Source organism: Microtus oregoni, unplaced genomic scaffold (assembly GCF_018167655.1).
Source record: "Microtus oregoni isolate MIOR12 unplaced genomic scaffold, Mior012 000012F_ref0000307, whole genome shotgun sequence".
NCBI lineage: Eukaryota > Metazoa > Chordata > Mammalia > Rodentia > Cricetidae > Microtus > Microtus oregoni.
In genome coordinates this window covers 24,395,164-24,421,298 of record NW_024543071.1, presented here as the reverse complement: position 1 = coordinate 24,421,298, position 26,135 = coordinate 24,395,164, and the positions used below count along the sequence as shown (strand labels likewise).

The 26,135-nt window shown below is 40.7% G+C and overlaps 1 protein-coding gene across 2 annotated transcripts in view; it reads left to right on the top strand.

Annotated features, from left to right (window-relative positions):
- The window catches only part of Hectd2 (HECT domain E3 ubiquitin protein ligase 2), a 65,590-nt gene extending 50,487 nt beyond the window's left edge, over positions 1-15,103 (top strand). The window contains exons 13-21 of one of the 2 annotated variants that reach the window (XM_041662060.1): positions 483-615; positions 2,061-2,149; positions 4,274-4,432; positions 6,234-6,308; positions 7,015-7,102; positions 7,187-7,293; positions 8,958-9,073; positions 9,532-9,675; positions 12,744-15,103. In XM_041662060.1, coding sequence (XP_041517994.1) covers positions 483-615; positions 2,061-2,149; positions 4,274-4,432; positions 6,234-6,308; positions 7,015-7,102; positions 7,187-7,293; positions 8,958-9,073; positions 9,532-9,675; positions 12,744-12,864 — 1,032 coding nt within the window. In that variant the 3' untranslated portion in view covers positions 12,865-15,103. Of the gene's footprint in view, positions 1-482; positions 616-2,060; positions 2,150-4,273; positions 4,433-6,233; positions 6,309-7,014; positions 7,103-7,186; positions 7,294-8,957; positions 9,074-9,531; positions 9,676-12,743 lie in introns of those variants that run through there. The other variant, XR_005975293.1, reaches the window with a different exon arrangement.
- Positions 15,104-26,135: the final 11,032 nt, after the last annotated feature.

The following is a 26,135-nucleotide window of genomic DNA, read 5'->3' as shown; positions in this document are numbered from 1 at the left end:
GGTCTGACCTATAGGGATGGATATTAGATTCACACAAACATTGACCCGTGTATGTATATTGCAGAGTATCCTGCATGTGCATGCTGCAGTCAGACATCATGTAGTTAAGAGAATATGGCTGTTATATCCATGTCATGTTCTTAATTTAGTGTTGAAAGACAAAGGGGACATGAAAAATTATTTTATATTATCATCTACTAATTTAAAATTTTTGATACACTGTGATTCTTGGGGACTGTAACCTTTATTAAGGCATCTGATTGCTATTTTTCTAATCTATAAAACAAATATAATAATACCTAGCTTATTGTGTCTGGCAACGTGGATGGATGGGTAGATGGATGGATAGATAGATGGATGTTTATGGAAGTAAAAATAAGCTAAAGTCTGCCTAATATTGTTAATTTTAATCAAAATTAAAAACAAATGAATACCTTTTCATTGCTCTTTGTTCTCCCTTACTACATAACGTCTTCAAATAGTTAACTCGGAAAAGAGCAGACTTGAAGAAGAAGTTGAAAGTTACATTTGTAGGTGAAGCTGGATTGGATATGGGTGGCCTGACTAAAGAATGGTTCCTTCTTCTGATTCGCCAGATTTTCCATCCAGATTATGGTGAGTGTGTAATATTTGTGACCAGTGTCTCTCAGTGTTGACAGGAGTTTCTGTCCCACCCAGTCTTGTAGCCATTCAGTCCCAAGGAAACACACAGTGGCCTACATTAATTATAAACTGATTGGCCTATTAGCTCAGGATTCTTACTAATTAACTCTTATATCTTATATTAACCCATAATTCTTGTCTGTGTTAGCCACATGGGTTGGTACCTTTTATCAGTGAGGCATTCATTCTCACCTTGCTTCCTCTGGTTCTGGGTGATAACTGCAGACTGAGCCTTTCCTCTCCCCAGAATTCTCCTATTCTGGTTGCCCCACCTATACTTCCTGCCTGGCTACTGGCCAATCCGTTTTTTATTAAAACAATACAAGTGACAGATCTTTACAGGGTCCCACAGTATCTCCAGGCTTGTTAGAGTTCAGTAGCAACCCTGATATTTTCATCAACTATAAATGAAGAATTTATATGGAGATAACCATACGTCTCTTGAATAAACCAAATGCATGAAAGTATGGCATTGAAATAACGGGCATTCAGAATTTGAAAGCAAGACTACATTTTTTTTCTATACTAGTTTAGGAAGCTTCGTTCATTAAATAGTGAATCATTTTAAAAAATAGTGTTTTCTGGGGAGGTGGTTTAGTCAGTGAAGCACTGGCTGTGCCGGCATGAGGGTCTCAGCTTCCATCCCCAGCATCCATGTGAAAGCAGGTACAGCAGGACATCACTTCTGTAATCCCAGCACTGGGAGACAGATGGAAGGACCCTAGAGCTTTCTAGATAACCAGTCTGTTTTAACTGGTCAGCACCAGATTCAGTGGGAGACTCTGTTTCACAATAAGATGGAATGTGATTGAGGAAAATGCCTGACATTAACCTATGGCACCTACACACATACAAATATGTATACACACATGTATATAGCACAAATAGACAAAAAGATAGTAATTCATGAGTTGTTTTTAGGACATAAATCTTCAAATTTTATTTTATTTAGAGGAACTGCCTACATAATTATTAGCATCTTCTAAATGCTTCCTTCAAAGGAGAATTTTTATATTTTATAGGGCACACACACATATATATATTATAGATAACATAGGTGCATGTGTAAAATCTGGTGATATAAGACAGGACTGGCAAAGACAGATTGAAGTGTGCAGATAATGCTCAAAATTTATTTCGCTCATGAGCTATAAAGCTATTGTTTTTATGAAATTATCTGATTATTTTATACCATTTATCTTCAACTCAAGATATCAAAGAAAAATAAAATGCCTTCCACATATATTTTGCTAAGATGTGCAAATGTAGTCTGTTAAATTTTTAACATGAAGGATGGTTTGTAACAACTGTTACTACAATGCTTTGCTTTCAGTAGTTATCATGTGTATTTTACCATCACTTTTTGTCTGTGGACAAATTATGTTTCCTCTTTGCAGGCATGTTTACATACCACAAGGATTCACACTGCCATTGGTTTAGCAGCTTTAAATGTGATAACTATTCTGAATTCCGATTGGTTGGAATTGTATCCTTTAAACTGTCCACTAGGAGGTGCTACTGAACTAGGGATTTGTTTTAAGTTTTTTTTTAATCTGTATTTTAGAAAAATGTTGTTTTAGAAAATTAAACATTATCAAATTTATTAATTAGATTTTCTAATCTGTATAATATGTAATATCACATCTCCATAATCATAGTTTCAATACATGAAAGAAATGACTGAGGTTCAAATTTTTCTCCCTTATCTCAAAATGATTACTTAAGTATCAAAATTATTAAAAATTTAAAACATTTTTAAAATAAAATGGAGTATTTTCCATTTGTTATAAAGTATCTTCTGTTCTTGTTTTGTGCTCAGTTTACTCAGCTTACTAAATTGAAATTGCAAGAATTAAATATAGGTCTTTTAATGTACCCTGAAATCCTGACACATGAAGGAGGTAACCCTAAGAAGTTAAAAAATAAATGCAATGAGAAATATTTAAAGCATGCATAATTGTTTAAATTAATTAAATTTTTAATGTTAAAAATCCATTTACCATTCACCTCTATCTCGGATGTATTGTGTAATTTATTCCTACATTGGGAAGGTTAAAGATATGTTAGATATTAGACAAGATGTCTTGTACATTAGCTTTTTAAATTACATGAAATATAATTGTCTAGAAAATGAAGAAGAGGAAATAGATGAGCAAGTGCAGAAGATGTGTTGGCTAAAAGAGAAAATGTTCCAACTTTGAGAAGCTTAGCATTTCAGTGCAAGGTCGCTCGTTTATTCTCCATTAGAGGGCCATGCAGCATGGCATTAATAAATACTAAGGGGTTTGTGACCTCATTAAAACCAAGATTAGTATAAAAATAAGGGTGGTGGGGTCTTAAGGTAGAAAACGTGATATTATAGTCTTCCCAAAAAGGTAGGAATTGAAGCGGGAGAATGATGGGAGGAATGAAGGCTGAGATGTTGTGGACCTGCTACAAAGCAGCGGCCACACTGGACCAAGGGGAAATACTGAGCACCCACCCACAAACAGCCTGCACTGAGTTTATTGTGATTACACCCTGAGGACACAGTTGAAAGAGTAAATGAAACAAAAAGCAGCAGGAAACAAAACTACACATTGAGATAGGCAAGTTAATTTGAAATGTTTTATAGATTGTCATATCTAAGGTCCAAAGCAACAGATTCCACAATATTCAAGAATGCTGGACTACTGTTTTAGGAATCTAGCATTTAAATTTTTTAAATAAAAAATGATCAGAAGTTATCACCACAGTAGAAACTTAGAAAATTATAAATTATGATACTGTGGTAGTATTATTATCATCATTGCTTCTGTCCTGATTCTGTAAGTACATCTGAACATATTTTTGTTATCTTCTTCTTCCACACACTAGTCAGCCTACATGGTTATTCAAAAAACAGTATAGCTATTTCTTATGTCACCAGCCCTATTTTACCTTTGCAAATTGAATTCTAGAGTGTTTACAGAAATTTGCTAGGCCTATGTGTTTAGTTTTCTTTTTGAATCTATAAAATGAATTACTTTTTAAGTAACTTTAATATGATAACTGACCATTTAAATACTATGAAATTTGATTTAAACCCCCCTTTTCAGCAAATGGGTGTTACCTTCTGCTGCATAAGTATACAAATTTTACAATAAATAGGATATCTCAACTAGCTCTTCAAGTTTTATATATGAGTCTACTTACACTATTTCATTAACAGTATTTGTACATCCATATGCTTGTTCATTCCAGCTCCTTTAACACGGTCTTATTTAAGCTTTGAATAGCTAAATATGGCAACTTCTAAAATCAGTGCTGTATTCTGCAGTGAATAAAACTCTGGGTGCTGCTTATAAAACCACCAAGATGCTTGCTTAAATTTAGCAATTTTTATATATTATATAATTTATAGGAATGCCTGAAGTCATTAAATACTATTTAAATTAACATGTTTTCCCATGACTTTTGCTAATCAAGAATTATAGTATTAAATAAAGGGAAATTAAAGAAAGAAGAAAGGTGTGTTGGACTAAAAGAAAGTCAGTGTTAGATCTGAAGGAAGTGTGAAAAGTGCTGCATAATTCAAAGCTCATTTGTTGTCATGGATTTTATGTTAATACTTAACATTTAGTATGCATAGCTCATGGGACTAGCTGTTTATAACAGCATCACCTTGGATATTCGTTTTCCTCCCTGCTGTTACAAGAAATTACTGAGCCCTCCCATTGTACCTAGTGATCAAAATACACCAGTAGGCATCTGCAGTGTTACCATTGATGACTTGTGTCAGATTATGCCTGTAAGTATGTTATTAATGTCTTGTAGTCATGTAATGATAAATGCCTCTTTATACAGTTTTTAATGTTATTCTTACTTTAAAATAGCCTTCCCTTTTAGACCTCTTTTCCATCTTGCTTTCAGCCCACTCCCCAGCACACACACATATCCTTACAGAGATAGTCACCTATTTTTCAATGTACTTAAGCTCTTACAGAACAGATTTTTAAGTCTGAGGAACATAGATTTGAATCCAGACCATGCCACCTACTAGCTTTGTGAACTTGGGTGAATTATTTAACCTCTCTGAGCATTAATGTCCTTATGGGAATAATAGGATGTTTTTTATTAATAATTAAAAACAAATCCCAGGTTCATTCCTGGTGCCCATATCAACTACCTGTAATACCAGCTCTGGGGGATCCAACACCTCTGGCCTCTGCAGACACCAGCACACATGTGTACATACTCATATACAAACTTACACAAATACACATAATTTAAAATAAATATTTTTAATGGTGATAGACATATCAAATCTCTACTGACCTAGATTTGTATAAAAATATGTACTTTCAAAAATGAAAATCTGACAATTTTATTACACATTTCACAGTACAAGTGAAAAATACAATTTTTGTCCCACTTCTCCCATCCAAGACTGTTCTCTTTGCCAGTAATAGGAGAAGTCTCCCTTGTCATGCCACTAGAAAACACTCAGACACAGCACCATTATCTTCTGGCAAAACAGAACAAGTAACACAAAACTGATAAAGAGCCCCTCTGTTGCTATCTGTCCAGTCAAGTCATGCCAGGATGAGTGGGGCAAGCAGACAGTCTAATCTAATTGGAGACTCGGGTATCATGGTCATGTGGCCTTCCGTGAGTGGCCTCATTCCAAGAACAGGTCCCATAGACATCATCCCAGGAGAAGGGCCTATCTATCATTGGCATCATGGAAGGGTCTCCTATGCGGGGTGTGGGCATCATACCAAATGAGGAGGACCCAGGAGACTGGGTAGAATTAGGATCATTTCCCCTGCAGGAGGAGGAGCAGAGAGTGGAGCGAGAGGCATCATTCCTAACTGAAATGCAGCCATTATTTTGTCAGTCAGGTTTTGGGCCTGTTCTTCCATCCATTTCTGATGGTAGACTTTCACGTTCTCTTTGTGTTTCCTAGCACTGCAGTGTGTGGTCATGGGTAATATTCATATTACAGTAGTCATGATAAAATCACTGCCACCCTGCCAAATATCAGGCCCTCACTCCTGCGCTTTTAATGGAATAGAAATTTATTACATAAAGTATGTAAGATTATTGCAACCCATGACATTATTTTCCAAAGAATTTCATATAAATTAAAAGTAATTTTTCATGCATCTTGAAAAAAATGAAACATTAAGCCCTTAACATATGTGACCTGTATGTCTAATGTTTAAACAATGCATTCTAAAATAGCAGCACATTTTTAAGAATATATATGTATAAGTTGAAAGTGAGAACTACTACAAATCCACAAACAGTTGTGTGGCAGAGAGCCAGGAATTACACTGAAAGTCATGGTAGAGCTCAACTCCTGCCTGCTTAAAAGTGGGCATCGGGTTAGCTCTCCATGTGAGCTAGACGGTTCCCTGCATGGACTTCAGCTTTCCCCAGCTGCGGAGGGTGGAAATCATTAACAAGTATCAGACTGCAAATCTTCCTTTAAAGTATGAGTTTACTATAGTCTTAGACTCAAAGTAAGGGGCTCACAGTCTGTCTCCTTACAATCTGAAGGAATGCCGGTTGACTGTAAAAGACAGGTCACAGATTTGTTTTTACAGGAATTGGCCCATGGATTAAAGGAACTCTTATCCTATGAAGGCAATGTTGAAGAAGATTTCTATTCAACATTCCAGGTACTGATGAGAGCATATGCTGTTTGTCAGCTGTGCATCCAGTATGAAAATGCTGTTACTAAACACTTGCTGTTGGATGAACAAGGACGAAACAACACATAGAATCTTAAGACAAAAGATCTTAAGTCTCATGTAGCAGTGCAGCAGGGGTCCTGGCACTCAGGAAACTAAGGCAGAACTGGGATTTTGAGGATAGCCTGGGCTACACAGAAAGACCCTATCTCAGTTTATTTTAAAAGGATCAAAGCTAGTAATGTAATAGAGATAGTCGAGCAGACAACCTGCAGATAAGCATGCGGAAATGCATCCAACAAGGGCTTGGCACTCTGCTAGGCAGTTGTATATTCCTTTTTACTAAAGTTAGCCTACTGCATCACCCCAACACAGGAAGTTTAGGAGAAGCTAATGAGTCAGACCAAAACACTCATTTCCACCTCTCTCACTTGCCATACAAGTTTTGTGGGCTTCCTTAACAGGAAGGATTAAGAACCTGCTTTTTTCACCTCAGAATGACACCTCTGAGTCATATATATATATATACACACACACACACACACACACACACACATACACACACACACACAAAGTTTAGGCTTTTGGCAGTTGCGTTCTAAAGGGAGGGACAGGGCTGTTGTACAGATCTACTCACTGAAGTCCAGTGTTCCACCATCAGTACCAATAAACATATCATGGTATCGCCCATCAGGTTTTTCAAGAAGAATTTGGAATAATTAAGTCCTATAACTTAAAGCCAGGGGGTGATAAGATTCCAGTTACCAATCAGAATAGAAGAGGTAAGTTAGATGCCATTTTTAATTGCAGAGAATTAGTACTTTTCATTTACTATGACTATGTAACAATGTGAAATTGCTTTCCAGAATATGTACAACTTTATACAGACTTCCTTTTGAACAAATCTATCTATAAGCAGTTTGCTGCATTTTATTGTGGATTCCATAGTGTGTGTGCTTCAAATGCCCTAATGGTGAGTTTAAAGTCTTAAGCTTTCAATTAGGTTTTGTAATGGTACAACAGTTAATTCCTTAAGTAACTTGGTAGATGAGCTTTTAAAATTAGAAAATGTTTTCTACTTTTAAAAAATAGAGTTAGAAGCAACAGTAGTGCTCCTGTTTCAGCCTTTCTCCACTAGAGAGAGAAAAACGTGACCAGATTTTTCTTCCTTCTGTTATGTCTTAAATTAGGACTTTAAAAGCTGTGAGTAGATGTTAAGACTCAGGAGCAAAGCACAGAAGGAGAGCAAATGCCTAGCTCCAGAGAAGGGACACTTCTCACTGAGTAAGGAGGACGTTCCCTGCCTACTCCAGGGTCTATCAGCAGCCTTGGGTCTATAGTTCAACTCCAGAAGCATGGTAGACTGTTGATGGTAACTGGACTTAGACTGCCATATTGTAAATATCAGTGATTCCGTCACCTCATATACCCAGTATGTGCCATCATGCCTCTCATATGTCCCTTCTGCTTTATTAGGAGAGATTGGCGTAGCCTTTCATGTCGGTTGTTTTAAAGAAGAAAGGAATGGACTATCAAGATTAATTTGGGGGCGGGGCAAGTACCTTAGCCCTTTACAGTTTGACTTAGAGCAGTTCTCAGCTTGTGGATTGCAAGCCCTTTAGGGGCCCAAGAACCTTTTCGCAGGGGGTCAAATGTCAGATATCTACATTACAATTCATAACAGTAGCAAAATTGCAGTTACGAAGTAGTAACAAAATAGTATTATGGCTGAGGGTCACCGCAATATGAAGACTTGTATTAAAGGGTCACAGCATTAGAAAGGTTGAGACCGCTGTTTTAGAGTAACCTCTGAAATGTTAATCTAATTCATCTTTAACAACCAAAAATTGGGAGTCAAATATCAGGGTAAGAACCTAAAAGATCAGAAAAGCAGGAAGCAGCTACCAGTTGCTTCCTGCCTCTACCGTTCCTCCATCCAAAAGGGCCAAGATCCTCTCTCAATCCTGCCTGATGACCTTCCTGTCTCCTGTCTGTCTACAGTCCTCCAAACCTCTATGGTCAGCTAGTGGCTAGCTCCACTCTCTGACTCCAAGCAAGCTTTATTATTCAGAACGCAATCAAAAATATCACACAACAAATCTTTGCAACACGTTTGCTGAAAGTACCTTTGAAACAGAAGCACCATTGGGTTAACACTAAGTTTTATGACTCTCTGGTAGTGGGAGGACAGAAGAAGGGAAAATAAAAATTAAATGGCATAGGATTCTCTATTTCTCAGATCTAATCTCCAGGTTAGAACAAACTCACCTGGATGGTGGAAAGCCGTGAGTGATGCAGAGAGAGTGAGTGCAGCTCTGCAGTCAGTGCACAGAGCTGGCGGGGCAGGCAGGGCAGTACACAGCGGTGCTCCTCCGAGGGCGGCGAAGGCTGAATTTGCTTCATGCCGAGCTGTCTTGGTTTTCTGAAATTACTAATTACTATTTTATAAGATACAAACCTTTTGAAACATAATACCTTGCTGTAGTTGGAAAATATAAATGAAAAGCATCTTCTTCAACAAAAATCATTTGATTTACTAAAAAAGTCATGATTTCTGATTTGATTCTTTGATTAAAACAGTTCAATTTTCATTTAAGACCATCATTTTTAAATTATGACTTTTATGGTTATTGACAGCTGCTTCGTCCAGAAGAGGTTGAGATTCTGGTGTGCGGAAGTCCTGAGCTGGATATGCATGCTCTGCAGAGGAGCACTCAGTATGACGGCTATGCAAAGACAGACCTGACCATACGGTGAGCTCGCCGTCCCCAGACGCTTGGATGGAGGACAGGATAGGGTGTGCTTGCTTGTTTGTTAAATTTAGAATTCCTCAATCACTTGTTAAATATTCTGCAGTCCACCCTGTCTTAGTTCATTTCCAAAAATAAGAGAGTACTAAAATGTGAGTACATTTAGCAATCCCCTTAGGAGGAAATTATATAACTTCCTATCAAAGTATACATGTTTTTTCAAATATGCTAAATTCTAAATAGCATTTTCCTGGCACTGTGTTGAAAAATAAGGCTTTCTGATTATATAGAGAAAAAAATGAGCTCTGTGCTAACCATTTTTGGACTAGTTAAATAATGTTATAAAATGTTACTTTATACGATTATCAAAGTGTGTGTGTGTGTTAAAGTTTCCCAGAGCTTACTTTATTAGAATCTCTAATTAATTAGGATTATATCATTGTGTAAATTTTCTCCTGTAGATACTTTTGGGATGTTGTACTTGGATTTCCTCTTGATCTTCAGAAGAAGTTGCTTCATTTTACTACAGGAAGTGACAGAGTGCCTGTGGGAGGGATGGCTGATTTGAACTTTAAAATTTCAAAGAATGAAACTTCTACCAACTGGTAAACTCTGGATTATAACTTTATTTTTAATATATAACTTATTACTAATTTTGGAATCAAAAGAGTCTTTTAGTCATTTTCATGTAAAATACTGCAGTGTCAATGTGACCTTGAAGTGGAAGAGGCTGTGGCTGAAAGTTCCTTGCAGTGTTGACACAGCCCAGTACTGATGGCAATTCCCTTCCGTCTGCTTCTTGCATGCCTGGGCCAAGTACTGCTTTGTGGTCTTTATAACTTAGCCTGTCTTATAGTAGTTTTATAGTCTAGTCCTCATTGTTGTATAAGTGATCTTTATAATTAGGAAATATATGAAGTTGAGGCTCTTAGAAGGGGTAGTGCTTTAACTTCTGGTGCTCACCGTCTTCTAAGTCATATGAAGTGATAAAGACCATGACTATAAACAGTTTCCTAACAGTGTTCATGGCTGACTAATGCTGATCTTCCTTATTCCTAGTGCAGTGTTCCGTGGTTTCAGAAGCTACTTCGACTAGACTTGACTTAGGTTATAACCACCCTTGCCCTGCAGCTCACACACTGAATGTTTCTCAAATCCTGACTCAGTCCTTTCAGTTTAGAACTTGAGTTGGTCCTATGTTTGCCAGTAGCCACCACCCTGGATCTGTCACTTTTCACCTTGTTCCTAGCTGAGTTAAGGCCTCCTTCCTGCCCAGGTTCCCACACAACTCCTTCTCTGCTCTGGCCCTGACACCCTGGGCATTAGTAACTTTAGTGTAGCTTTCTCTCATCAGTTCCATCATTTCTGTTTACACCCACAGTGTTTCGCATCATCCTTAAAACACACTTTGCCTGCCTTCCTCCATTCCTTTGGTTTGGTCCCTTTGCATGTGATACGTGCTTGCTAGCACTCATGGAGATCCTTTCGAAGGTTGTCTTCTCCTGGGACACTAAAAAGTCGTCATTCGATACATTCCTTTTCCATGGTTCACCTTAGACTGCAGCCGTTTAGCTCTTAAAGGTACACGTGTAGTAAAAATGGTTATTGAATGAATATTTAAAACTATGTCTAATGAAAAATTATACCTGAGGGCTCAGAATACTGCTCTGTGGTTAAACACAAACATCTGAGTTCAGATTCCTAGCAACCAAATAACAAGCCGTGTGGGGTACATTAGCTTATACCCCTGAGCTGGAGGAAGACTTGGAGACACATGAGGATCACTGGGGTTTGCATAAAGCCAGCCTAATTAAGAAAAGACAAGTTATAGGTTCAGTCAGACCCCCTGTTTCAATGCAATAAAGGCAAAGAGTGAGAGAAGAGACACCCAGTATCCTCTGGCCTCATTGTGTGCATATGAGTGTGTGCACCACCACACAAAAATAAATAGAAAAAGGATTATATTTTAAAACATAAATGAAGAATATTTACAATTAAGAAATTTTTATATGAGTCATAATTAAAAAATCTAAAATGAGAAACCTTCAAATTTTGCATTTGAAAATTTATTTGTTCAACAGAAAATCTTGGGGATATTTATAGCAACAAAATATGATCAATTTAAAAGATAATATGAATAGCTTATTTTAATACAAAGGCAAAATATAAATGCCTCGCCATGTTTTGGTTTTTTGAGACAAGGTTTCTCTGTAGCTTTGGAGCCTGTCCTGAACTAGCTCTTGTAGACCAGGCTGGCCTCGAACTCACAGAGATCTGCCTGCCTCTGCCTCCCGAGTGCTGGGATTAAAGGCATGTGCCACCACCACCCAGCCATCTTCAATTATTTTTACTTCAGAGATGATTTTAGGAGCTAACATGGCTTAGTTCTGACTCTGGATTCTCAGAAGGAACCTCACATTGATAAAATATAATTGACTGTCAAAGATACGTGACATTTCCATCCAGTAGAGTGACATTGTTCCTCAAAGGCAAGGGCAGTTTTCCATCAGAACTAAGAACTTTCATCCCCTCCGTAAGGCACTGTTGAAGACTAATGGATTGATGTTGATGTGAATGGCAAAGCTTTACATCCTAGCAAACAACACTGGTTTTGGAGTCAGACTAGACTGGGTTTGAAACTCAAGCTTACACCTCTCCAGCTCTGCAGCTTTGAACCTTTGATCTGTTTATTCCCAGGTCTAAGTTTCCTCATACACTGGGGTAGCAACCATTTTAGGTTGCTTTAGTAGGATCTTACATGAAGCGATGCATATCAGACATGTTCTCCAGTGCTTATCGTAATTGAGAAGCTCTATAAACCGCAACTGACCTGGTGTTTGTCTGTTTGTATGGTCTTGCAGTATCAATTCTGATCACAGAAATTCGTTTTCAGTGTTCTTTGATTTATTCCCATTTTCACATACTGACTTTGCCGAAAGCTCTTGTGATGCTGCAGGATCCATAGAAACCAAAGAGAAAGATCTGAGAGTTCTTTAGAAGCTTAGACAAGATAGCAGTGTTGGCAGGTAGACTGCTGCAGGAGCTGATCAGGAGAGTTCAGGGGCCGACTGCTCCATGTGCAGAGGATAACAGCTGTGAGGAGGGCCCAAAGTGGCTTCTCATGACTTCCTGACAGTCAAGACTGAGCCATAACCATCGACTGTCTACTACTTCGCCAGGTGTTTTACATAGATCACAGTCTTAGTCTTTTAATGTACGTTTACCGTATTGTATATAGTTTACCGTATTGTATAGTTTACCGTATTGTATAGTTTACCGTATTGTATAGTTTACCATATTGTATAGTTTACCGTATTGTATAGTTTATCATATTGATGAGGAAACAGATTTGAAGACCTTAAGCAATTTGATCCAAGTCCCACAGCTGGTGAGTGAGGAAAACAGTATTTAAATTCAGATCTGTCTGACTCCAAACAAAATGCTTTTCAGATTAGAGTTTAATAAAGGCAACTGATTGTCCTGTCTGTAGACATGTTCCTGCTGTCCAGAGGGCACTTGGTACTTAGGTATTCGATAGTATTGTCCAGTAAAGAGGAGATGAGGCATCGCAGAACAGTAGAAAAGATCTGAATAGATGCAGGTTTTTAATGTTTCTTAGTCATTTTGTGTGTGTTTTTAAGATAGTATCCTTTATAAACTTATTTTTCCCTAGGTTACCTGTGGCACACACTTGCTTCAATCAACTCTGCCTCCCCCCATACAAGAGCAAAAAAGATCTGAAACAGAAACTGATCATTGGAATCTCAAATTCAGAAGGTTTTGGACTTGAGTAACCTAGAAGACTTGAAATACAGTATTTTATATGTAGCATCCACTTCCCTCTTATCGTGCCTTTAACATTTTCATGTTTCTGTTTCCAAACACTTTCACAAAGCTCACCACTTTTAAAATATGAGGGTTTTTTTTTACTCGAATACAAAATATGTGTAGTGAAGGCATGATTTAAAAAAAAAACAGAAATTTATTAATAGAGTAAGGAAAAGAGCATATGGCAGAAACAGGCCTGGGTCCAGTGCTCATTTTTATAGCATTTTGTTGTTTTCCATACATAGTCAGTCACAGGTGTCCACTGGGAAAGCCACGTGCAGTAAAGAGGGCATTATGACATGATGGAGCCCAGTGGCAGGTGTGTGCTGGAGCACACTGTAGCAGAGCAGATAGCTACATTGTCTTTACCATAAAGCATGTAGCCATATTTTCATACAAAGGTAAACAACAGTATAATTGCAAATGCAGTTTACAGGGTCTTTTGATATATTGGTTTGGGGTCCTATAACATCTTTTCAACTGTTCCTGAAAAGCATGTAAATAATTACATAACAGCCTAAGAATCATGGGATTTTGATAGTGCCATTTATTGCTAAAGATTTATTTTTACAAAGTAAATTTAGGGTTTTAGATGTGTATACAGCTTTTACAAATCAATAAAGATGATTGTACAAGAGTATTTTCAGACCAATTGGATTCAAGGTTATATTCTTTTAAGTATTGTTAGTCCGCATGCTCACTGGCAGTAAATCAGTTACTTGAGTATTCCGTAATGTTTGTATAATGGTCATTTCTTCTTAAAAATCAAAATAGAACAAATTAGACCGAACTAATCATTGACTACTAAATTAATTACAAGCACAAAAACTGCCATTTTATACATTTTGATGTACAACTTACCTACATTTTTGATCACCAGTTATATGGAAATTCTAATTTTTAGAAAATGTAGGATAAGGTACTTGACAAAAGTGAAATATAATAAAACATTTGTGTCAAAATGATCTAGCGTGGTATAAAAGAGAAGTTTGACATTTTGGCTAAAATGTTTGTTTTTCACTGGATTCTAAGTATAGTAAATTCCAAACTACCCTTGTTTTCTATTTCTAATACAAGTAGCATGTAAAAATTGCATTTTTAAGTCCCAGATCTTTTTTTCAATTTATAGCAAATGAAGCAGTTTTATTAGCATGTTACAAACATGTCCATCTCAAGACTTCTCTCGTTCTCTGATAGCTCTTCTTCAGAAAACTCTGAAGGTAACATTTGCAATAAGAATGAAACCAGCATTTAGTACCAGCGTATGCTCCACATGCAACAGCACGTGGCCCTAACCTTCTCTGAGCTAGGCACTTCTTTGTTGCTACGCTTTCTGCACCCAACCAGCAGAATTCAAGGGTGCAGGAACTCATCAGTCTGCCCACAGTTCTGAAACCCGCCCATTCCCGCTATAACCTAGCCTTCTTCCCTAGACTGCTTGAGCCTGCAAATGACTCCCTTCCATTGGAGTATACTAAACAGATATTTCTTCTTCAAAGTCTCAGAAAGCCTGAGACAGCTAAAGGCACATTTGGTTTGGTTCATACATGTTTTCAATTCATATGCAAATAAAACTGCTTCTCTCTTGCACTGCTTGAACTAGAAAGTATGATGTTTAACATAGGTCACTACTAACAAGCACAAAGAGTCATGTATACAAAACCAGATTTAAGTGTTTTAGGTAAAATGTAAACAAAGTTTTTATTTGTTAGAGATGACTCATGGAATAGTGTTGGCTTGGTCTGCATGTCTAACGATGTGTGTGTATCGATAGCTCTGTCACTTTTAGTAAGTGCACAAGCAAGCCAAATTTAAGGGACAAAGTCCATAAATATTGGGGATTTCTGTTGTCTTTTATTAAGTTGATATTTATAACTATGAATTACTTAGTCATATATTTATGCTCTGTTTTGGTTTACAATGTAATAATACCTCATTTTAAAAGTAAAAACCACTACTGTTACATTTTAATTTAATCAGCTAGAAAATTCATGTAGCTTTTTAAATATACAACCTGTTAATGGTTTCTTGAGTTTTGTATCTGCCATAGTAAATTAAAGCATTGCAAAGTATTTATTAGTATTTATAAAATGTCTTGTCCTTTTTTAAAAAACCTATTTATTTTTCTCTGTATGTTAAGTTTTTAGCAGTCCTTTTTTGTACAATCTGTATTGTATTGAGTTAATTTGTGTACATTTTCAAATATTAAAAATATACAGTCAGTCAGACTTCAGTTCATTTTTTAAATACTGGATAATTAATTAAAACAATAGATTTAAAATATAAATTATACTGTTCTTTACAAGATATTGTGATTAAGAAAATTGCTAAAACATACATTTTCAAAGGCTATTTAGTTAACAAGCAGTATAATCAACTGCCTTAGCATATTCTTAGTATGAAACTGCATACTCACTATCTGAATGGTCACATAGATAGATAGATAGATAGATAGATAGATAGATAGATGTCTTACCAAATGAATATGTAGTAGCAGTGAAGTACACCCAGAAGGGAACATCCAAGGACATCTTACTGGTTGCAGATGGGCAACTTCGTGTCTTCAGTGTTCTTCCTTAGAACCATTCCTTTCTCCTTTTCTCTCCTGCCATATTGCCTCAGCTTCAGAAAGAGAAGAGCTAGTGAAACTGAGGAGAGAATGCTGTGGATACTTCTAACACTGGGAGTTTGCATCCTTGGAAATAACCTTTAGGAGTTATTTGCTGGGGTGTGGGGAGAGTGAGACACAGAATGAGCACACGTGTAGAGGCAGACATCCATGTCAGGTGTCTTTGTCATGTTCCACCTTATTTTTGAGATAGAGTTGTTCTCTGAACCTGGAACTCTCCATCTCCAGTTGACTGACTGGCTGGGAGTCTCTGATCCCTTTGTCTCCCGGTACTTGGCTTACAGGTGGACCTCCCTCCACTCTGATGTACTGGCTGCAGTCAAACTCCAGCCTTTGTTACACAGCAAGCACTTCACCCACTGAGCCTTCTCCCCCGTCCTAGTGTGGATTCTCTTAATTTACTATGTTGCTACAGTTTGAGCCTAGATCTGACAATGACCATATGACCTTTGAAGAAAGACAAAAGTGAGTTTTCTGGGAGGACATGGGTCAGTCAGCACAGCTAGTCGTCCATCCTCTCACCACCTTTGCCTCCCCCTCCTCCTCGCCTAAGCCCCTAAACTTCCATCTCCATTTGGGTATGTCAGCAAAAGTCTCCCACTAGGTTATCTTAATCAGGAATTCTACTTAATAGCTCCTTCTCCTTTGGCCTGTCCTTTGGTAAACTTACCAAAGCCCAGCAATTCTGCATCCACGGTATATCTGTTTGCACTGCCAGTGCCCCAGTCCAGGCCTTGACCACTTAACTCCTGACTGATGTGGGTGCTGGGAATGGAGCTTGGGTCCTCTGCAGGGCCAGCAGACTTTCTTTATCCCTGAGTCTTCTCTCCAGTTCATCTCTGTTAGTATGACTTTATAAGTTTTGGTATTGTTTGGGAGGATTGTGGCATATCTTAAGGAGATTTATAGGAGCCAAGGTTGGACAAGTTGGACTGAACAACGGAATGCCTTCCATCATTGACTGACATATTTGGCTGATCTCTGTGACAGTCTAGAACCTACCACTGTAAACTTCAGCTCCAAGAAACCAGATGTATCTTCCCCTTTATATTTCCAGGCAGTGGATGCCACCTTTATAAAGTGTTGGGAATGTAACTATGACCTTCCACTGCCTGGAAATATAACTATGACATGTAAACTCTATTAAATCTTCAGATTGAAAGGGTGAGATCATACACTGTACCCTGACCCAACTTTCAACAAAAGTATAAAAGAACGATGTTTGAGCATGTCAGAACTCAGGGAATGAAGCCACTAAATGTCCTCTTCCTCTACCCCCACTAGATGACAAAATTTGGGCTGATTAATTCTAAGCATAATAAAGTTAAAGAAAAACAAAACTGTTGCAAGTCAAAGGAAACTGTCTGGGAAACGTGGAATATTCTTTGCCCGATAGCTGTCCTCTATTGGGCCAGATCTAGAGATGGATTTTGAGTCCCATATATAACTACATCTGAATACCCACCTGCAACCCCAGGTACTAGTTACATAACCATGAGAACAGACCCCAATGCCTTGTAGTCTCCATGTCTTCTGTATCTACAACCTAGATATCCATCTAGACAGCAATGTATTCTCTATCTACACATCTACCATCCCTCACCTACCTTTAATCTCCACCTGCCTTTTAGCTACCTGCAGTGTATACAACTATATACCATGTGTCTCCCATCTATCACTGTGGATTATTGAAAGGAGTGGATGATTCAATAGTCAAGAGAATTGACTGTTCCATCCCAAAGCTGACCTACTAAGAAGGGGAAGGACATTTTTAGTCTCCTCTTTGTTAGAACGAGAACTTACTTTTCCTGTTCTATGATTGTTGCCCGCCCTCAGAGGGGATCCTGCTTTTTTTTTTTAGTTGATAACAACCTAGTCACTTTGGACTACATTATAATTGAGTTTCAATCTCAACACCATAAGATGCCCAGGACTTGTCCTTCTGTGTAATCATCTGACAAGAGGCTCTCTGACTTAAGCCTAAGTCTAGCCTAAGGAATGTCCACTCAGCCTGGCAATGACCACTCATGTACAGAGACATGTCTTTCTCTAGTTCCTCCACTTGTATCTAAAGAGGTAGATGAGATGAGGGGACAAGTCAGGGTAGATTAGCTGACCTACCAAAGACATGCTGTGTACAATCAATGCAAGCTTATGTGTAACTCACAGAAGAGATCTGCAAGGGTGCTCAGGTTAGCAAGGCATCGCTTCTTCCTGATCCCCAGCTACTTCCATCCTGTGGGCTACCATGCTGTAGGGTAGCATTTCTCAATCTGTGGTTGTGACCCTTTGTGGTCAAATAACCCTTTCACAGGAATAGCCTAAGACCATTCTACATATTGGATATTTGCATTAAATTCATAAAACTGGCAAAATTATAGTTATGAAGTGGCAACGAAAATAATTTTATGGTTGGGGGTTATCACAACATGAGGAACTGTACTAAAGAGTCGCAGCCTTGGAAAGGTTGAGAACCACTGCGGTAGGGGATCACTAGAGACCACATCCAGGGAGCTAGAGGAGAAGGTATAATGCACCTACCCAGGAGATTTCAGAGTCCAAGCCCAAAACAGAGTGTACCGCTTCCATTTGCACTGCACTAGAGCCAACTGTCCCTTAGGATCATGGACCGAATGCTCAGGAAACAGAGCTGTCACGAATCAAGGCCTGTGAAAAGAAGGTGATAATAGAATCAGGCAGTCATCAAACTCACATAGTCCTGATAAAGCAAATGTCGCCTTTCAGACGAGTCCTCTGTTGGGTCAAAATGGCTGTGTCTCATAGAGTAACCAGAAGGAGGTAGATCCAGGTGCGGTCACCAAGCTGCGACAAGGAAGAAAGGTTGTCTCATCCTTGCTCAGGTCCTAGCCTACTCATGGCCTTAGGCAAGTAACTTCCAGAGCCTTCAGGAGTCAACCATGGAGACCAGAGCATCACCTGGTCTCTTCTACCTCCCTGGGATCTTCGGAAAGCCTGGAGTCGGTGTGCACCAGGTCCTTGCACACACTCCAGAAGTCAGGAGATGGTGCGTGTCACATTTCTTTTTGATTCTGAGAACCTAGCAAGATTTCCACAGGGTGATTGGTTCATGGAGAAGGCAGTATGTGGTTCCAGGCCATCAAGAACCACAGTGTGTCATGGCTCTAAGTAGAACATTTGAATTCAGATGTGGGTTTGGAGAAGGGCAAATTAGGACATCTCTGCATGCAAGACCAATGGATGAAGGTTTATCATTTTCCTATTGCCACTCTAACAAATTACCATGGGGCCTTAAAACAACACCCATTTCTTGGCCTTGAGCTCTGGAGATCATAACAGCAAAATTTTTCCTACGAGTGAAGATCAAGGTCTCGAAAGGGCTGTCTTCCTTCTGGAAGTTCTACAGAGAATCTGATTCCTTTCCTTGCCCACGTTTCTTGGCTCATGACCCCTTCCTTTGCCTTCAAGCCCAGCAGTGTCGCTTGGACTCTTCTGCTCCCTGTCGTGTTTATAAGACAGGCTAACATCGGTAGCACCCGGATAATCCCAGAGAGTTTCTCATTCAAAATCGTAAGCTCAATCACATGCAAAAAGTCGCAGCTGCCATGTGACAGCCACAGAACCCTCAGAATGATACCTGGGTATATGTGGGAGTCACTGTTATGCCCACCACCAAAAGTATTTTTTATGTCACACAGTCATCCCGCTGAAGATACAATGGGCGTGGTAATAAGGAGTTTTCTTGGTGCCATAGTGAATCTTTCCGTTTACCCTCAGCTTTCCTGCAGTCATTATTCCTGGGGAGCTTTGGATGAAATGGGATCTGAAGTGCTTGAAAACTAATTTCAGATGTTCTGCTGTTCCCAGATAGAGCAGAAATAATACTGAGGCGAGAAGACAATCTCTGTACACTTAGGCTGTCTGTGGTTTGTGCTAAAGACTGGGAGCCACGTCTGAACTCTGGCTTTTGCTGAGGGGTCAGGATTCTCCCCAGTCGCTGCTTCCCAGGCCCTCCTCTGCAGAGGTGACACCGCCACTGCGGTCACGAGATGTAGTTCAGGTAATCAGTAACCAGCGCTTGTTTACTTTGGGAAAGTTTCAGGACATAAAAAAAAAAAAAAAAAATAGGACAGTTCCTATTCTCAAGGCTGAACCTAGACCTTTCAAAAGAGAAAGGCAAATGGGCCCCTCCCCCACTCTCATTTCCTCCGGCCCAGAACTGGGTCACCAAACTGCAAACGAGGTTGCCATTGAAGCCAGAGAGGGACTCCCAAAATTGTGCCTTCGACTCAACTACCCGTGGCCAAGGATAAAGTATGGTTGTCATCCCTGAGATCCTGACTTGGGCTTCTGAGAGAGCACCAGGTGTCAGATGGACAGCAATAGCCACACCCATGCCCCTCTTCTTCTTGGCCTGGGACATTGGTGACCTTCGGACTCTCCCACTACGAAGCCATACAATCTGTGCTACCAGTCTCCTGGGAAATGTGTTAGCTAGCCTTCAGTGCGGCCTTATACAACCGGACTGGTCTTTCAACAAAAGGTGACCCCCAGAGAGAACATCAGTGCAGACAAGTGTGAGCATCTCCCCAAATCACCAGGAGTGCCCCCTCCCCCACCACACAGAGAGACACACAAGCCGAGAAACCTGAGGCCCACCCAGCTCAGACAGCAAGATTCAGGCATTTCCTCAGTGCTCACCAGAGAGCAGAAGTCTGCCAGGAAGGCAGCTCGGCCCGTCCTGAGACTGCGGGCACTAACGGGCCTTCTCTACCTGGACCCCACTGGCCAGCCAATGAGTTCTAGGAAGGCTGCTGTCTCTGTTCCCCTGTCCTCCCCACAACAGAGTTCCAGGTGTGCACTGACACACCCCGCTTTTGCGTGAGTGCTGGGGATTCAAACCCAGGTTCTCCTGTTTGTGCAGCCGACACTTCACTAAATCCCCACTATCTAAATTTTAGTTTTAATCGTCTTACAAAGTAGTAGGTTTCCTTGTGGATTTTTTATACAAACTTAGTTTGGGGCTGCCCTCACCCTTCCTCTTCTTTACTACCCTGCCCCGTGCCCCTGCTTAGACCCTTCTAGACACTCCGCACCCCGTATTTTCTCTTCCACTTTCAGGTCACATGGGCTCTGCTAGCTCCACACTGCAAGACTTCTCAGGCCTTATGCTAATAGTGCACACTAATTTCCACAAAAATTATTCCAAGTCCTTATTTCCCCCAAGGCATATTTATTAATGTCTTAATTTTAAAATTAGACAAAAAATGTTACTTTCATCTTGCCTACACGTTTATACCAAAACCATAATTTTCTAAGTAAAAATCTATCATGATTAAAAGATAACAAAGCCGAGGACTTATCAGATGGCATCGGCTGCCAAGCCTGATGACCTGAATTTGTTTCATTCCAAGTTCCCGTAAGGTGGGAGATTAACCAGTTCCTGTAAAGTTGTCCTCTGGCTTCCTCATGCACACACACACACACACACACACACACACACGCGCGGTAAATAGATGTAATTTTTAAAAAATGGATGAATGGATAGGTAGGTAGGTGGATAGACAAGACAGACAGACAGATAAGTGAAACAGTAAAACCCGGAAAGGGCCCATGATGATGGCAGGATCACCGTGAAAAGACATCCTTCAGCACCCAGTAATGAAGTCTACTGCTCCTTTCAGCAGGTGAAGATGGAGAGAGGGCACCAGATTGTGTCTCCAAAGATGGCTGCAGAAGTCTCTCCCAGCCCATACTCTCCTCTAACTGCAATCTTATCATGGTCCCATCAGAACAGGAAGGTGACTTCTCCCCCAAACCTCAGGATTCTTGTCATTTCTTTGACTAATGAAGGACAACAGAACGTGACTCCTGAGTCCCGAAGCTGCCACCTTGCCCCTAGAATGGACTTTAGTGTCCTGCCACATTATGTGGCACAATAATTTCGGATCATGTAGGACATCTGATTTCCCGGATGCTGCCATGCTGTGCAGAAGCTCAAACCGTGGAGCAGCCACACCCAGGTCAAGTCAAAGCAGTCCCACCGGAAACATTTGGTTGAAGGGCTACAGTGTGATTACACCCACCTGCCAAAGCCTCCCTGACCTTGGAACCCACACAACTGAAGCCCCAGGTGTCACATGAATAGATGAGCCATATCCTATGTGCCCTGTTTAAAATTCTGTCATTGAGCATAATAGGATAGGTTGTTTATAGGCAATATATCCTGCGATGGTTGTTACACAGCGATAGTAACCAAATAGGGAGGGAGGGGGTGTAAAGCATTGATCTGATTATTCTTTATCAATAAAACTCAAAGTCAGATATCGGGGTAAGAACCTGAATGATCAGAGAAGTGGTGGAGAAGCAAACAGAGACCACCTCTGATCCTCAATCTAAAAGGACCAAGAATCTTTCTAAGCCCCACCCTACTACTTCCTGTGTCTCTCTATATATCCTTGGTACTCCCAAACCTCTATGGCTAATTTTAGTCAGCTGGTGGCTAGCTCTGCCCTCTTATTCCAAGCAGACTTTCCTGGCTGTTTCGGGAGTGTCCAAGTCCGACCAGCTATCCCACAACAGGGGTGGGATACGTGAGCAGGGTGAGCACATTTACGCGGAGGGTTCAAGTTGCTGTCAGTGTGCTCCTTTGTATTGATTGATGGTTGACGAGTGACTCATGGATTCAACACTATGTAAGAAAAAATTGAAGGACAGGAGTGGCACCCACCTCCGTGGAGCCTATATCATATAAGCTAGGCTGTCCTTGAACAATCTTTGTGTGCAGAAATTGACCTTGAGCCCTTTAGATCACTGCTTGGGTTATGAGTATGAGTTACCACACCTGGAGACCAAACCTAGAGACTTCATGCATGCTAGATGAACATTTCTCTTCCTGAGCAACATCCCTCAACCCATGGAGCCTACATCCTATATGGATGCTTAGCCTAGAATGCTGTATTGAACAGGAAGGAGCAGATGGGGAGGGAAAAGTGTCCCCAACAACTAGGAGTTAACATTCGGGGTGCTTGAAGCCACAAAGACAGTAACTCACATGGGCTGAAGCCAGAAATGGTTTTCCAACCAGCTGTGAATTTGAAAATCCCATATGTGGTACAACATTAAACTGCTATTTCGGAAATCCTTTCAACTCTTTGGGAAGCATCTCAGGGGGCCTTCCTTCCTCTCTCTCGGAAAGCAGCCAGTTTTCCGAAGAAATCACTTCATCAGCAGGAGCTGAGGGATTTCATATGCAACCGAATAATTCTGGAAACAAAGCTAGGCACCTCTGAATAGAACCCCCGCCCCCACTTTAGAGGGTGAATCCAACACTTGCATATGAATTTGATACAGCATGATTGATTTCCTTAAAAGAGTCAGTATTCCGTTTTTTAGTTGCTGGGGTTTTACTCAGTACCCATCCCCATGCCACCAGCAAGCAGTTGTAGTGTTCTTGTGGCTGCTTAGTTCAGCTTATAATTATTTATTGAGGATTTGTGCCAGACACTGCTGGAGAAAGAACAATGAACTATACAATCACGTTCCTCCTTCACTTAGCATACACTCCAGCTAGAAGTCACACAAAAAGTGTTCAAGAGTGGTGGATATAACCAAGAGGGAGGATAGAGGCCCTAATGTTCCCCCTAAGCAGCCATGGGAGGAGGAAGTAATCACACCTGGTCACGAGGGAGAACTGGGTGTCTGAGGACCTGAAGGAAAACCAAAGTGACTGCCAAGAGCGAGAGAGGACAGCATGAGCTGAGGAGGAGCCGCCAGGCTGGACCTGTGCAGTCATCAAAACACAGGAGGATCTGGGGTGTTCTCTGAAGGGCAGCGGGGCACCTCGGGAGCAGTTAACACAGTGAAGATCTGAGGTGTTCTCTGAAGGGCAGCGGGGCACCTCGGGAGCAGTTAACACGGTGAAGATCTGAGGTGTTCTCTGAAGGGCAGCGGGTACCAACTCGACTCCCACCCGGCCCACATGCGGGCCTGGGGTTGGCCCATCCTAGCATCTACCCCATGTAGAACCTGCTAAAGCTCATGAAGGGCCTGGACCTGTGAAATGGTAACCACATGATCTCCATGACTTGGGGAGGTTGTGGGATATCTGAGAGGAGTTTGGTGAGGATCCAATGATGATGGTGTAGCAGAAGCCAGAGGCCTTGAACCAGAGCAATGGCTCATTGCAGGTAAAGCTTATTGGACAAAAGGACCCACCATGGCCCCCAATGTCCTGGAGTTAAGAGGTGTTAGAGAGGCGGGAAAGATGGAGGGGTGAAGAGGTTTGCTTGTTTGCTTGCTTGTTTATTTGTTTTTGTTGTTTTGTTTGGAGTTTTTCCTTTTTGTTTTTGTTTGTTTTCTTGCATACTTGCTTGCTTCAGTCTGGCTTTGGTGTTTTTATTTTCATTGGGGGCACTGTAAGGGGAGGCAAGGATATGGAGAGACCAGGAGGGGAGCAGAATTGGAGGGCATGGTGTGGAATTCCCAAAGATTCAATAAAGAAATTATGTCAATTAAAAAAAGTAGGGCAAATAATAATGGCTTAAATTATCCAGGGGAAGAAAGTGGGTAGCTTATAAAATAAAAGAGGCATTGGCTTTACTGCCACCCATGTAAGGAAATTAAAAGATACTCTAGAAACAGATGGAAGTCTGTTTCTCTTCTCAAAGAATTTAGTCAAGCGGCGTGAACAGTTTAAGCAGAAGTTTATTGAACCAAGCTAAGCAAGGCAAACACTCCAAAGAGAAATCAGAGTGGGCTGCCCCAAGAAAGGTGCCCTACTAGATTCTGAATTGTGGATTTTGAAGTTTTTAGGAGTATTTGTGGTGTGGATGGCATACATGGGATAAGGTAACCTTTTTCTCTCTCAAATTCCCAAATCGTGATGGGTTAGATCTCCCTTTAAAAATATTTGTTCCGATGATCCCCACAAAAGGGGAGGTGACGTCAAGCCACAAGCGTTATTATAATGATGTCAGGCCCTCTGTGAGACACAGACGCTTCCTCAGTGCACACAGGTGGGAGGATGCCCTGGTGCAAAGAGTTTCTGCTATAGCAGGAACAGGCCAATGGATACTGAGCCTCGGAAGGGCAGCCTGACAAACTGGAGATGCAGCTGCGGTCTTCTTCAGTGACCCATGTCTTACCCACTTGGCATCAGATTGAGCACACTAAACTAAGTTACAGCAATAAAGGTAAATAGTATGTAAAATGTACACAATTATAAACACAGGGAAACACACAAAATTACCACGTGACTAATAGTGACTGATTTAGGAACAATCTTCCGGGGCTGAATGTTTCTGAGAAGCTTTAGAGATGGTGCGATCAAGTTGGTAATGTCTGAACCCACTGATCCGTCACCAAGAACAAACCAGCAGACGCCCTGCGGCTCCTGATGTGACTCGGAGCTTCTCTGAAATATTGTAGAAAGCACCAAGATTCTGGATAAGAAAAGTCAACCCCGTGGGTAGCAATCATGAAAATCAAGGAGGCAGGAAGATGTCTGGGATAAATGAGTCATGGAGCAGATCCAAGATTAAGGAAGTAAACAAAGATTAAGAGCCAAGTACGTAAAATACAAGACAAACACTTTGTGAACTTTGGATTCTGATTTGAAAACCAGCTGTGAGGGGCAATCGAGTTTCCTGGGGGTGAAGGTTGCCCAGCAGGAGTATATGGGTCAAAGGAACCTTCCCTTCTCTGCAGAAGACAGGGCCACAGCCAAGCCCCGGTTCCCACCTCACTGGGGGAATGTCAGGATGCTGTGGAGTCACTAACGGCTTCCAGCCTTTCGCAAATCACAGCTCCGTGATACTTAGGAATTATTAGGGACATTTAGGAATTATTAATTATGTACACGTAATAATAGCATTGCCTAGAGGTGGGTTTTTAGTTCTCATTTTAATATTTAAGTTCCTTTCTACTACAGGTATAAACTGAAGAATTTATGGGTGCAAAAATATGCTGTCTGAAATTTTTACTTTAAAATGCTCAAACACACACACAAACATAAACACACACAGCACACACCCAACAGCTTCCCAGAAGGGTTCCACCGATCCTTACATTGAATAGAACAAATATTACAATTAAGCAACCCAGAGTGCTCACAGCAAGCTCCCAAGGTGAGCACTTTGCATTTGATTCCTGAGTCACAGAGACGCGAAGACTCTTTCCTAAGGTCACACAATTGAAAGTGGAATTTAAGAGATGCCGCTCCGAGGGCACCATGTTCTTTCAATTAGCTTCTTGGGTGCTGTACACGCGGTGCGGCCGCTGGAATGTTCACAGGGGTCTACCTAAACCATCGTGCAAGCCTTTCTTAACTAATCAGTCATCAATGAATGGCGAGTTTTTACTAGCTTCACCCTCCGCAGAGCCGCGTCCTAAACCCCATCTCGTTTCCAGCAGACTGGACGCGGAGCTGTGCTTGCCAAGACCTCGCTGGCGTCCCAACAATCTCTGCTGACCCTGCCTTACTGCATGGGAACAGCTCAGTTATCAAATCTGCCTGAGAGGCAATGAAGTGACACCAGCCTGGATCCTTCTGACCACTCTGGCTTTATCCAGTCTAGAGGAACAGCAGTCAGTGGGAAGCCTAGCCTGAGGTCAAGGGGACAAGCCACC